Here is a 14604-nt window from a genome sequence, read left to right on the forward strand (position 1 = left end):
ATCACATTTGCTTACCTGTCGTTCTTTGAACTCTTTGAAAAGTTCGGGGTGTCTGTCTGAAAGGTGCTTTGCCATGTTAGACGTATTGCCTCCCTTTGTCTGTGTGGCTTTGAAACACTTTTTGCAAACGGGTCTTTGTAGGTTGCTGTGTGAGCGCTGGGCAGCCCCGCCCCCTTGCAGTCAATGCCTGCAGGCAGCATGACAGGGAGCGGAACAGCGAGTGCGCTCTGATCGCGCGCTATTTTAATAAAGTATCGATACTAAAAATATGCAAAATCGTATCGTTTTTAACGTACAGGTACCGCGGTACCTTTTAAGTATCTATACACCGTGCAACCCTATTACAGAGCACTACACGGTCAGGCTCCTACATATGTAGCTGATCTACTTCACCCCTATTCACCCGCCCGCGCTCTCAGGTCAAACGTTTTAGGTCTTCTGTCTGTCCCACGCACTCCCCTTAAGACACGTGGTGACCGAACTTTTGAGGCAGTAGCACCAAGGCTGTGGAATGCTCTAACTGCACCTCTACGCTTTGCAGATTCTGTGAACTCATTCAGAAATCAGCTCAAAACTCACCTCTTTAGACTGGCGTTTGGGTAAAACCTGTGTCCTAGACCTGCTTTTAAACCATGTTTTCATTTTGTATTTTCTGTGTGTATGTAAATTATTGGCCCTATGGTCACATTGTGTTTTTTATGTTTCTAATTCTGCTCTGTTAAGCACTTTGTGACTTATGTCTGTAAAAAGCACTTTATAAATACATTTTACTTACTTACTTACAATGTACGGCTGAGTTAAAACAACTTCCTGTTTCGTGGCGAATGGTGTTTCTTTGACGCCACGGATACATTGTACGATAACTTTTTGATCTGAAGTCCATCGGGTCAAATCTCTAGGAGGAGTTCGTTAAAGTACGGCGCCTTGAAATGGTCAAAAAACGTCATCAAATTCAAAATGGCCGACTTCCTGTTTGGTTTAGTGAATAACTCCTAGAGGATTTTTTGTACGTCCCATCACATTACACATACGTACCAAATTTCATACAGCTAGGTGAAACCCAATGTTGGGGCTACTCAATAGGGGGCGCTATCGTGCCAATATTTCACACCACAGCTGGACACCCCAATCAGACTGCAATTTTCGCAAAAAAATAATTTAAAAAAATTTCCAGTATCGCAAGCACCTCCTTTTTGCAACGAAACACGCGGAATAATAATAAACTAGAAGAGCAATAGGTCCTCCGCTCCGACTACGTCGGTGCTCGGGCCCTAATAATAAAAACATCAGTGGGGTTTGAACCTAATAATAAAAACATCAGTGGAGTTTGAACCCTAATAATAAAAACATCAGTGGGGTTTGAACCTAATAATAAAAACATCAGTGGAGTTTGAACCCTAATAATAAAATCATCAGTGGGGTTTGAACCCTAATAATAAAAACATCAGTGGGGTTTGAACCCTAATAATAAAATCATCAGTGGGGTTTGAACCCTAATAATAAAAACTACAGTGGGGATTGAACCTAATAAAATCATCAGTGGGGTTTGAACCCTAATAATAAAAACATCAGTGGGGTTTGAACCCTAATAATAAAATCATCAGTGGGGTTTGAACCCTAATAATAAAAACTACAGTGGGGATTGAACCTAATAAAATCATCAGTGGGGTTTGAACCCTAATAATAAAAACATCAGTGGGGTTTGAACCCTAATAATAAAATCATCAGTGGGGTTTGAACCCTAATAATAAAAACTACAGTGGGGATTGAACCTAATAATATAACATCTGTGGGGCTTGAACCCTAATAATAAAAACTACAGTGGGGATTGAACCTAATAAAATCATCAGTGGGGTTTGAACCCTAATAATAAAATCATCAGTGGGGTTTGAACCCTAATAATAAAATCATCAGTGGGGTTTGAACCCTAATAATAAAAACTACAGTGGGGATTGAACCTAATAATATAACATCAGTGGGGTTTGAACCCTAATAATAAAAACTACAGTGGGGATTGAACCTAATAAAATCATCAGTGGGGTTTGAACCCTAATAATAAAAACATCAGTGGGGTTTGAATCCTAATAATAAAATCATCAGTGGGGTTTGAACCCTAATAATAAAAACATCAGTGGGGATTGAACCTAATAATAAAAACATCAGTGGGGTTTGAAACCTAATAATATAACATCAGTGGGGTTTGAAACCTAATAATAAAAACATCAGTGGGGATTGAACCTAATAATATAACATCAGTGGGGTTTGAACCCTAATAATAAAAACTACAGTGGGGATTGAACCTAATAAAATCATCAGTGGGGTTTGAACCCTAATAATAAAAACATCAGTGGGGTTTGAATCCTAATAATAAAATCATCAGTGGGGTTTGAACCCTAATAATAAAAACATCAGTGGGGATTGAACCTAATAATAAAAACATCAGTGGGGTTTGAAACCTAATAATATAACATCAGTGGGGTTTGAAACCTAATAATAAAAACATCAGTGGGGATTGAACCTAACAATAAAAATATCAGTGGGGTTTGAACCCAAATAATAAAAACATCAGTGGAGTTTGAATCTAATAATAAAAAAAACATCAGTGGGGTTTGAACCCTAATAATAAAAACATCATTGGGATTTGTACCCCAATAATAATAATAAAGACATCATTGGGATTTGAACCCTTACCCACCTGGCAGTACTCAGGCCTCGCTGGCGCTGCTGTTCCTATTGAGCTCTCGGATTCCCTGAAGGATTCTCTTCATGTGACCCACCTTCGTCACCCCGAGGTCCTGAACACAGACACACCTGAATCAGTCTTACTCGTCAGGTTGGTTTTGCTCTTATTGTAAATACACAGAAATAGAAATACAGCTAAAAAGGACGGAGATAAACATTTATCTATCAGATAAAGTCTTCTGTAAATGAACTAATGTAACATGTTGCTTTACACACAGCGTTTATACAGCAGCTTAGATCAATAACGACATGAACATGTTAAACAATAAATATCATAAATAGTTTAACAACAGAAGGTAACAACACAGAAGACAATGTCCGTCCTCCATGACTCAGCACAGTTAGCGGTTAGCGGCTAGCAGCAGTACCTTCAGGTCCCTCCTCTCCAGGTGGATGAGTTCGGCCCCGCGGACGTCGTGTCCCATGAAGATGTCCTGATACTCAGTGAGACACAGAAAGTCCAGCCACGCCCCCACCTCCTCCGTCCCCCACTGGTGAACTGAGACACAGACAGGAAGTGGTTCAACCAGACAGGAAGTGGTTCACACAGACAGGAAGTGGTTCACACAGAGATGAAGTGGTTCACGCAGACAGGAAGTGGTTCACACAGACAGGAAGTGGTTCACACAGACAGGAAGTGGTTCACGGAGACAGGAAGTGGTTCACGGAGAGAGGAAGTGGTTCAGGCAGACAGGAAGTGGTTCACACAAACAGGAAACAACCCAAGAACAACCCAAGAAGTGTCAGAGAATAGCAAACCTGATTTCACTAGAATACAGATGTGTACCATCTAAAACCAACAGTCAGAGACAAAGACAGGTAGGGAGAGAGAGACAGGTAGAGAGAGCTTACCTGGTAGAGACAGAGGACTGCAGGTCTCCTTGTTCTTGTTGTTTTTGTCTTTTTTTAACTTGGGGACGAGACGAAACTTTGCACTCCGGCTGCGTTTGGAGAAATCTGTCAGAGGATCCTGAAGACACACAGACAGGTTTGTAGAAGCAGACAGACAGACAGACAGACAGACAGACCAGGACCAGGATAACCATCATGCAGGTCTAGTTGTGGTGGTTTACCTCGTGGTCTGACGGGTCGATCACCGGACTCAACCAGGAAACATCAGCCAGCCGACGGAGCTGCTGAGCCACCGAGCTCAGAGCTGCATTCAACTGGTCCTGCTGAGGAGGATCCAGCTGCTGCATACAAACAACAACCATGAGGACCAGGACAGACATGTCTTCAACATCTCAAAAGGTTTATCAGAGGGACACAGTTACCATGGACATGTTTCCAGCCAGCAGCAGTTCAGTCTCACTGAGTAAAGCTTTGACGTTAATGACCATCTGAAGGACCACGCTGCAGCACAGAGCCTGGAGACAGACAAGAGAGACAGACAGGTAAGAGAGAGACAGGTGAGAGAGAGACAGACAGGAAAGGACAGAAGAGACCACTAGTCCTGCTCAGTACCCCAGAGTTGTTGGAGTTGGCGTAGACCACGTCCATGGCCTTTGAGCTGGCGTTGACAGCGTGAGCAAGTTCCTGTTCCAGACTGTGGTGAGACTGAGCAACTTCACGAATACTGAAACACAAAATGATAGAATACTATAATAATAATAAACTAGAAAATTCCTAAAGAAGTTTTGACAGTGTGGCTTCTACTGCCCGAAGAAATCGCAATATATACACACGCCAATGTTACCGGTAGTTTCATTCAGGTTCAATTGAGATAGCGCTACTCTCTTTTCTGCATTTTAGATTCATACTCTTGGATTGAATCTAGTATTTGTGGGGCTTTTATTTTGAAAGAGTGGGACTGGGTGGGTGAGAGAGGGGGAGAGGAGACAGAATCATAATGTTTGACACTAAAATGAGAGGCTTCATCACAAGCATTCCAGTTAGAATTCATTCTGTGGGGCTTTTAATTAGAAATGGGGGGGTTGGGGGGGTGAGAGGGGAAAAGTCCTCTAAAAATATCTAAGACCTGAATGACTGTATGATAGAGAGAGACACAGAGAGGGAGAGAGAGACAGACAGAAAGATAGACAGAGAGGAGAGAGAGACAGAGTGAGTGAGTGAAACAGGCAGACAGGAGGTCTAATGATCTTTCCTTGAATATCATGTGTGTATGTGTGTAGAGAGATAGAGACAGACAGACAGACAGGAGGTCTAACAATGCCTTTGACTGAATATCTCCATGTCATGTGTGTGTGTAGAGACAGAGAGAGAGAGAGAGCCTGTGTGCGTGTGTGTAACTGGTTGCCATGGTGAGGACGCACCTGGTGTTAGAGGCAGACTGATTAAGAAACGTTACAGTAAACAGTGATTTTGAACAAAACCCCTAACTCCTTTTAACAAATTAGCAGGAGTCTGAGTGCCAAAATATGGATACCGTGAGAAAGATAAGACTCTGTCAAACGCGGTAATGTGGTTTTTATGTTTGTGGTGTTAAAAATGTGAGCTCCAGAGCAATAGACAAAACTGGTACCGTCTGCGTTCTTTGAGAAATGAGTGGTGAGATTTAACATGGAGTCTAATGGAGCAGTTGGTTGGAGTTCATGTCGCTCTGCGGCTCTTTGAGCCAAATGTGTAAGTCTGTTGGATTCCATAGGCACTTTACTGCGACCAGCACAACATTTCCAAGCTTTTGGGCCATAAATGGTGTATAAAGAGTAAAAATTGTGGGAGCTGGAGCAATTTGTTTGGAAAAATCACAGAATATTTTCCTGCTCCGCTCCACTCTGACAGTTATGCTCTCACTCTAGCTCTTAACGAGCCGTGCAATACACACCCATTATAAAATCTGAAACAGACCCAAAATGTTCCTGAAACTTAATTTGTGACTTCATGAAAACTGTGCTAGCTATCAAAATGTCCATTTGGCTCAATAAAGTGCAGCGTTTTGTCTACGTTTTAAACTTCGAATCATGTTTCTACGTTAAAGTATGGCCAGTCAATATGGGCCCAAAGTTAAGTGTTTTTTAGCTCTCTTCACGCCGAAACCCCATTCAAGTGAATGGAGAAATTTGGCTCTGTTTTTTGGGATTTTCGGGAAAACCGCTGGGCGAATCTCTCCGAAAAATAGATAGCACACTATTCCCGATCAGGCCACACGTTTTGATGTATTTGTCACGCCGCTGTTGGCAACGCTGTGTGAGGAGTAGCGCGCCAAACTTTTGGATAAAGATTATTATTATTATTAAGCCCGCAGGATTACAATCAGTGTGCTTTGGCAGAGGCAGTTTTACTGCCTTTGTGCCACAAAGCCACACTGAATAATATATTATATGGGTGATTAAAATATGAGCCTGTTGTTTCATTAACAACATGAATGATTAGTAACACAGATATAAAACAAGGTGATGAGAGAAACTGTGTCTAGAACCAAAAACAAGAGTCTACTAGAGTTCAGATTATTACAGCTCAATCATCAACATCATCTCATAACTGTGCATTTATATTATATTAAAGTGGCCTAAATTTATTATGTAAAAACAGTATTATGAATGTCTAATATACTTCTTTATTCAATATCTTTGATGTAGAATTCAGAAATAGATTCAGTACTATAGTCTCTGCTCACCTACTGTAATATTAATTCTCTGGTCTCCCTGGTCTCTTTAATCTATCTGGTCTCTCTAAACCAGAGGTAGCCAACACGGTGCCCGCGGGCACCTGGTCGCCCGCAGGGACCACGTGAGTCGCCCGCAAGGCATGTTCTAAAAATAGTATTTGTCACCATGGAGCTCTGTCTAAAAACCGCACCAGGTTTTCAGGTTCCGAATGGCGGGCGCTTCCCGTTGGCACCGGATGCGCGCCGCAAGCGCACCACGTCCGTCAGTCCTCGGAACAGTCCGCGGGGCAACAACTCTTGGGTGGCGGGGGTAAAGGCGAGGCAACGCAATCCGACCGAAAAGGCCCAGACTAGTGGTTTGAACGCGGGCGCCCGAAGATACTCGCGCGCCTGGGAGTGTTGGATCCCCCCCCTCGGCTATAGACGAGACTGTTTACTAGTTTCTCCGTGGAGAAAAAGGTACCATTAGAAATGGTGTCGGTGACAACAAACGGGGCTCCCGCCATGACGGGCCGGCATGCAGGCTTCATTGCGCAATGTAAAGGTGACCCAGACTTCCCAAAATGTCTACATTACCACTGCATCATTCACCAGCAGGCGCCATGTGCAAAAGTAACCGGCTTTGATCATGTGATGACTCCTGTCGTGAAGATCATAAATGGCATCCGCTCCAAAGCCAAACAACACAGGATATTCATAACTGATGATTTGTATAAACATGGGACAGAGTTGATTTGTTGATCATGATTTGTTCAAAAATGTTACAAAAGTGGTGGTTAGTACAAATTAGACATGATGTGAAGATATGACAGTAAATGATTTCATAAAAAATGTTAGAAGTGATCATTTTTACAAAAATATAACGGGTGTGGTTTTGAACCAAATGCTACAAATGTGACAATACAAATATTCATACAAAACTGTCAAGAAAGATATTTACTAAAATATCAGAGATGTGATACCTATGACTTTCAAATGTTGAAACAGAATAACAGAAATAAATGTTTAAATATATCTGTGTTTCCTACCATCATTGTTGTGGAAATCATTGTTAATAATTATTGTGAGGAATAATTAACATTGTCATGTGATCAGACAGTCTCTTCACTCATTATTATTAAAAGGTGATCTGTGCAACTTTGTTATTCAGGAAGTTTGTATCAAACAAGTAGCCCTTCGTACTACTCGGTACCCTTGAAGTAGCTCTCAGTTTCAAAAAGGTTGGTGACCCCTGCTCTAATCTCCCTGGTCTCTCTGATCTCTCTAATCTCTCTGGTCTCCCTGATCTCTATAATCTCTCTGGTCTCCGTGGTCTCCCTGGTCGCTCTAATCTCTCTGGTCTCTCTGATCTCTCTAATCTCTCTGGTCCCCTTGGTCTCTATAATCTCCCTGGTCTCTCCAATCGCTCTGGTCTCCGTGGTCTCTTTAATCTCTCTGTCTCTCTAAACTCTCTTTTCTCTCTGGTCTCCCTGGTCTCTCTGAGGTCTCTGGTCTCTCTGATCTCTCTAATCTCTCTGGTCTCCCTAGTATTTCTAATCTATCTAGTCTCTTTGGTCTCTCTGGTTTCTCTAATCTCTCTGGTCTCTCTAATCTCTCTGGTCTCCCTGGTCCTGTTGGTTAATCCACCAGCTGCTGCCCATGAGAGGCGATTGTAAACATGACCAGGTAAAATGATGTAATGAGTAAAACCCTCACCTGTGTATCAGAGCTCCTGCTGCCTGACCGAACTCACTGATGAGCGACGCCTCATCTTCAGAGACAATTTCTGGCTGGGAGGAGAGGGGGGGCTGAGGGTGCTGAGGAGGGGGGGTCCGGAGAAACTCACACTTCTGTTTGTCCTCCCAGGACTTAAGGGTGCTCTCAAACGCCTGAAACACACACACACACACTAATGGTGAGGGTCTGAGCTAGTGCCCTGTCTCTGGTGAGGGTCTGGGGTAGTGCCCTGTCTCTGGTGAGGGTCTGGGGTAGTGCCCTTTCTCTGGTGAGGGTCTGGGGTAGTGTCCTGTCTCTGGTGATGGTCTGGGGTAGTACCCTGTCTCTGGTGAGGGTCTGGGGTAGTACCCTGTTTCTGAGGGTCTGGGGTAGTGCCCTGTCTCTGGTGAGGGTCTGGGGTAGTACCCTGTCTCTGGTGAGGGTCTGGGGTAGTACCCTGTTTCTGAGGGTCTGGGGTAGTGCCCTGTCTCTGGTGAGGGTCTGGGGTATTACTCTGTCTCTGGTGAGGGTCTGGGGTAGTACTGTCTCTGGTATTGTTCTGGTCTAGTATTCACCCTGTCTCTGGCAAGGGTCTGATCTAGTACTCACCCTGTCTCTGGTGAGGATCTGGTCTAGTACTCACCCTGTCTCTGGTATTGTTCTGGTCTAGTACTCACCCTGTCTCTGGTATTGTTCTGGTCTAGTATTCACCCTGTCTCTGGCAAGGGTCTAGTCTAGTACTCTCCCTGTCTCTGGTGAGGGTCTGGTCTAGTACTCACCCTGTCTCTGGTGAGGGTCTGGTCTAGTACTCACCCTGCCTCTGGTATTGTTCTGGTCTAGTACTCACCCTGTCTCTGGTATTGTTCTGGTCTAGTACTTACCTTGTCTCTGGTGAGGGTCTGGTCTAGTACTCACCCTGTCTCTGGTGAGGGTCTGGTCTAGTACCCTCCCTGTCTCTGGTGAGGGTCTGGTCTAGTACTCACCCTGTCTCTGGTATTGTTCTGGTCTAGTACTCACCCTGTCTCTGGTATTGTTCTGGTCTAGTACTCACCCTGTCTCTGGTGAGGGTCTGGGTTCGGTTCTTGTGGATGATCTTGATGTACCCTGGAGGCTGAACCCAGGCCTCCCCGTCCACCTGCACCGGGACGCCTTCATCACCGAGGATCGTGATCTTCACCGTACGACACTGAGAGAGAGAGACAGACGGGGTCAGAGAGACAGACGGACAGACAGATGAACAGATAGATGAACAGACAGACAGACAGACAGACAGGTGTACCTGTGCGATGCGGTGATGTTGCAGGTTGATGACTCGAGACACGGCCATCTGCATGCTGCCGAACACGGCCACCACCTCCAGGATCTTATCATCAAAGGAGGGAGCTGTGAACGTCTGAGAGACAGACAGGTGACACGATCAATAAACAGACAGACGGATAAACAGTGGAAGACATCAGATGACAGAGAGACAGACAGGTTCAGGTCTCACATCGTCCTCTTTGGTTCCTCCCCAGAAGTTGGTTCCCCCTGCGTAACTGGGGATGTTCAACACAGCGATGCCTTGAAGACTGGGGAGAGGGATCGGACGCCCATCACACTGTCCACACAAACACACACGTTAGACCTGTGATGATGAGGATGATGAGGATGATGATGATGATGATGATGATGATGATGTTTGGAGCAGCACCGGTTGGTTGTGGGTCTCACCTCCAATAGAACCTTCTGCTCCAGGTTCTTGTAGGTTCTGTGCAGCAGCTCTTTAGTTCCAAGAACTCCGTACCACATCATGTTCTTAGTCCGGCTCCTGAACACAAACCTCACTCGTAAAAACTACAAACCTCACTCGTAAAAACTACAAATCTCACTCATACAAACGACAAACCTCACTCATACAAACGACAAACTTTACTCATACAAACTACAAACCTCACTCATAAGAACTTCACTCATAAAAACGACAAACCTCACTCATAAAAACGACAAACCTCACTCATACAAACCTCACTCATAAAAACTTCACTCATAAAAACGACAAACCTCACTCATAAAAACGACAAACTTTACTCACACAAACTACAAACCTCACTCATACAAACCTCACTCATACAAACTACAAACCTCACTCATAAAAACTACAAAGCTCACTCATAAAAACTACAAACTTTACTCATACAAACTACAAACCTCACTCATGAAAACTACAAACTGCACTCACACAAACTACAAACTTCACTCACACAAACTACAAACCTCACTCATAAACTACAAACCTCACTCATACAAACCTCACGCATACAAACTACAAACCCCACTCATAAAAACTACAAACCTCACTCATAAAAACTACAAACTTCACTCATACAAACTACAAACCTCACTCAGAAAAACTACAAACTTCACTCATAAAAACTACAAACCTCACTCATAAAAACGACATAATTAATAATAATTAAATAATGTGAAGGTGGACCTGCACTTCTCTGGATGTTCGTCTCTCTTGTTGTTGAAGTCCAGAGAGATTTTAGCGTCCAGTCCGATTCCAAAGTAGTTATTCATGACACACTTCTCAGTGTAGCAGTCCCTGTACACACAGACAGGCAATCAGATAGAGACAAAGAGAGACAGACAGGCTGTCAGAGAGAGAAACAGACAAAGAGAGAGAGAGAGACAGACAGAGAGAGAGACAGACAGATAGAAAGAGAGTCTCACATGTTGTCGGGGTCACAGCTGAACGGGTCGGCATTGACCAAAAGTCGACTGATCACAGAACTGCTGGAGAGAGAAGCTGAGATTCCTCTAAGACCTGCACACACACACACACAAACACATCAGACTGATGACATCATGATAACATTCAGGACTTCCTGGCGGACCTCAGAGTACCTGGATAGAGGATCTTTGTGTTGAGTGTGGGCGTGGTCTCCCTACTTCCTGTCTGGACAGGAAGTGATGCAGAGCTGCCCAGTGACTGGCTGCCTTTACTGATCAGCTTCTCACAGGGCGTCTTACTGACTGAGGAGACAGACAGGCAGAGAGAGAGACAGGTCAATAAGCTCAATGGTGACAGCATGTACTTCCTGTCCTCTGCCTACAGACCCAAGTGGACCAGATCCTCATGGTTCTGGATATTTGAAGGACCAGTTCATGTCGTCTTCAAGGTCTGTTGTTTGTTTACTCACCATATTTATGTATGCCTCCTGATAAATATAGAATATACAGTGGGTACGGAAAGTATTCAGACCCCTTTAAATTTTTCACTCTTTGTTTCATTGCAGCCATTTGCTAAAATCAAAAAAGTTCATTTTATTTCTCATTAATGTACACTCAGCACCCCATCTTGACAGAAAAAAACAGAAATGTAGAAATTTTTGCAAATTTATTAAAAAAGAAAAACTGAAATATCACATGGTCATAAGTATTCAGACCCTTTGCTGTGACACTCATATTTAACTCACATGCTGTCCATTTCTTCTGATCCTCCTTGAGATGGTTCTACTCCTTCATTGGAGTCCAGCTGTGTTTAATTAAACTGATTGGACTTGATTTGGAAAGGCACACACCTGTCTATATAAGACCTTACAGCTCACAGTGCATGTCAGAGCAAATGAGAATCATGAGGTCGAAGGAACTGCCCAAGGAGCTCAGAGACAGAATTGTGGCAAGGCACAGATCTGGCCAAGGTTACAAAAGAATTTCTGCAGCACTCAAGGTTCCTAAGAGCACAGTGGCCTCCATAATCCTTAAATGGAAGAAGTTTGGGACGACCAGAACTCTTACTAGACCTGGCCGTCCAGCCAAACTGAGCAATCGTGGAAGAAGAGCCTTGGTGAGAGAGGTAAAGAAGAACCCAAAGATCACTGTGGCTGAGCTCCAGAGATGCAGTAGGGAGATGGGAGAAAGTTCCACAAAGTCAACTATCACTGCAGCCCTCCACCAGTCGGGGCTTTATGGCAGAGTGGCCCGACGGAAGCCTCTCCTCAGTGCAAGACATATGAAAGCCCGCTTAGAGTTTGCCAAAAAACACATGAAAGACTCCCAGACTATGATAAATAAGATTCTCTGGTCTGATGAGACCAAGATTGAACTTTTTGGCGTTAATTCTAAGCGGTATGTGTGGAGAAAACCAGGCACTGCTCATCACCTGCCCAATACAATCCCAGTACAAACAGTGAAACATGGTGGTGGCAGCATCATGCTATGGGGGTGTTTTTCAGCTGCAGGGACAGGACGACTGGTTGCAATTGAAGGAAAGATGAATGCGGCCAAGTACAGAGATATCCTGGAAGAAAACCTCTTCCAGAGTGCTCTGGACCTCAGACTGGGCCGAAGGTTCACCTTCCAATAAGACAATGACCCTAAGCACACAGCTAAAATAACAAAGGAGTGGCTTCGGAACAACTCTGTGACCATTCTTGACTGGCCCAGCCAGAGCCCTGACCTAAACCCAATTGAGCATCTCTGGAGAGACCTGAAAATGGCTGTCCACCAACGTTCACCACCCAACCTGACGGAACTGGAGAGGATCTGCAAGGAAGAATGGCAGAGGATCCCCAAATCCAGGTGTGAAAAACTTGTTGCATCATTCCCAAGAAGACTCATGGCTGTACTAGCTCAAAAGGGTGCTTCTACTCAATACTGAGCAAAGGGTCTGAATACTTATGACCATGTGATATTTCAGTTTTTCTTTTTTAATAAATTTGCAAAAATTTCTACATTTCTGTTTTTTTCTGTCAAGATGGGGTGCTGAGTGTACATTAATGAGAAATAAAATGAACTTTTTTGATTTTAGCAAATGGCTGCAATGAAACAAAGAGTGAAAAATTTAAAGGGGTCTGAATACTTTCCGTACCCACTGTATATACATATATATTAGGGCTGGGCAAGTTAACGCGTTATTATCGCGTTAACGCACTAATTAATTAACGCCGACAATTATTTTATCGCGCGTTAACGCACATTTCACACAGGGCCATGTAGGTTTGGATTTTTTTTCCCCCTTAATAATAAAAACCTTCATTTAAAAACTGCATTTTGTGTTTACTTGTGTTATCTTTGTCTAATATTTAAATTTGTTTGATGATCTGAAACATTTAAGTGTGACAAACATGCAAAAAAATAAGAAATCAGGAAGGGGGCAAACACTTTTTCACACAACTGTATCTATATCTATATCTATATAGATATAGATATATATAGATCTATATCTATATAGATATAGATATATATAGATATATATCTATATCTATATAGATATATATCTATATCTATATAGATATAGATATATATATAAGAGTCTTATTTGTCATTTCCTCGATTCCGGTTGAACCGGTTTCAACTGGAAGCGATCCTCGCTTGAACCGGAAGTTGGAAATGACAAATAAGACCCGTTTGAGAGGAGAACTTTGAGGAGAGCCTTCAGGCCAAAGAGCTGATATCAGATCAGCCTGACCTCACAATCAGACAGCAGACTAGCAGGAAAGAGAAGCAGTACATGCTCCGAGAATTTTATTTTAAATATGAGCTTTAAAATGTAGCATTCTGGAGTACTCTGAGAAGAAAATTAAGTGATAAGACATTTACTTTAAGCAAAATACAAATGTATTATTCAGTTATTAATCAGTATTTCAGCTCTATTATTAATATTAACCTTTATTTAGACAAAATCCATTGAGACCGAGGTCTCATTTTCAAAAGTTTTGGTCAACTAAAAACAAAGATAGCAAGAGTAGCGAGAACCATCGCCTGTACAAAGCAAGTGATTCGTTTTCATTGAACCCTGTTACTGTATGGCTTCATATTAACTTCCACTGTTACTGTACATTTGTTAGAATTGTGGCCTATCTTCTATTTGCAATTAATATGCATTCAATCCAGTTCAATTATTTAAATGAAAATGATAATCTACTCTGGCTAAAGTAGCTTAACAAGAGTAAAATAATAGCTGTGATCTATACACACCTCTGCATTAGCAACCTGCTGAAATGAAGGTACAGGCTCCTTAAGCCTCTCATTACTTCAGGGTTATTGGGAGCAACTGCACGTGGGACTGTTGGTACACTGGCTGTGGTCATCACAGTGAACAGTGTGATGAGAGGACATGTGAGCCCTTGTTGCTGTAGTTCATCTCCTTGGAGCAGAGGCTGCATTTAGCATAGCCTGCCTTATCAATGTATTTAAAATACTGTGACAGCAGGAAGCTGTACTCACGTCTGTTTAGACCTCCACCTTTATCCAGGCCCACCTCCACCTTTATCCAGGCCCAGCTCCACCTTTATCCAGGCCCAGCTCCACCTTTATCCAGGCCCAGCTCCACTCACATCTCAGCCCTGCTTCAAGCTGCGCTACAGTCAGCCTCCTCTTCCTGAAGCTCTTTGACCTCATCATCTCATCAGTATCTGGGCCTCATGTTTCGTGGTCATGAAAGTTATTCTGACCACGAAATCATCCTCATTCTACTTTGAGTTAAAACAAACAACCTGCAACCAGATGCGCCGGTTGACCCCCCCCCCCCCCCCGACGAAAAAAAACTCTACGGATCTACACGATTCACGTGGATGATATATTTTTGATTCAAAACGGTGAATTTCACCGAAAAG

The 14604-nt window shown here is 43.2% G+C and overlaps 1 protein-coding gene across 1 annotated transcript in view; it reads right to left on the reverse strand.

The window, feature by feature from the left end:
* Positions 1 to 14604, reverse strand: part of dgkd (diacylglycerol kinase delta) — a 35886-nt gene that overhangs the window by 7652 nt on the left and 13630 nt on the right. Inside the window, 14 exon segments of the mRNA XM_076076489.1 lie at positions 2696 to 2795; positions 3111 to 3241; positions 3595 to 3712; positions 3816 to 3935; positions 4017 to 4109; positions 4207 to 4318; positions 8006 to 8178; positions 9057 to 9191; positions 9285 to 9398; positions 9495 to 9602; positions 9716 to 9812; positions 10479 to 10589; positions 10718 to 10811; positions 10892 to 11020. Of these exon segments, the coding sequence (XP_075932604.1) occupies positions 2706 to 2795; positions 3111 to 3241; positions 3595 to 3712; positions 3816 to 3935; positions 4017 to 4109; positions 4207 to 4318; positions 8006 to 8178; positions 9057 to 9191; positions 9285 to 9398; positions 9495 to 9602; positions 9716 to 9812; positions 10479 to 10589; positions 10718 to 10811; positions 10892 to 11020 (1625 nt within the window). The 3' untranslated portion in view covers positions 2696 to 2705.

The sequence above is a fragment of the Anarhichas minor genome, unplaced genomic scaffold, assembly GCF_050575085.1.
Source record: "Anarhichas minor isolate MPS153535 unplaced genomic scaffold, ASM5057508v1 ptg000057l, whole genome shotgun sequence".
NCBI classification, from domain to species: domain Eukaryota; kingdom Metazoa; phylum Chordata; class Actinopteri; order Perciformes; family Anarhichadidae; genus Anarhichas; species Anarhichas minor.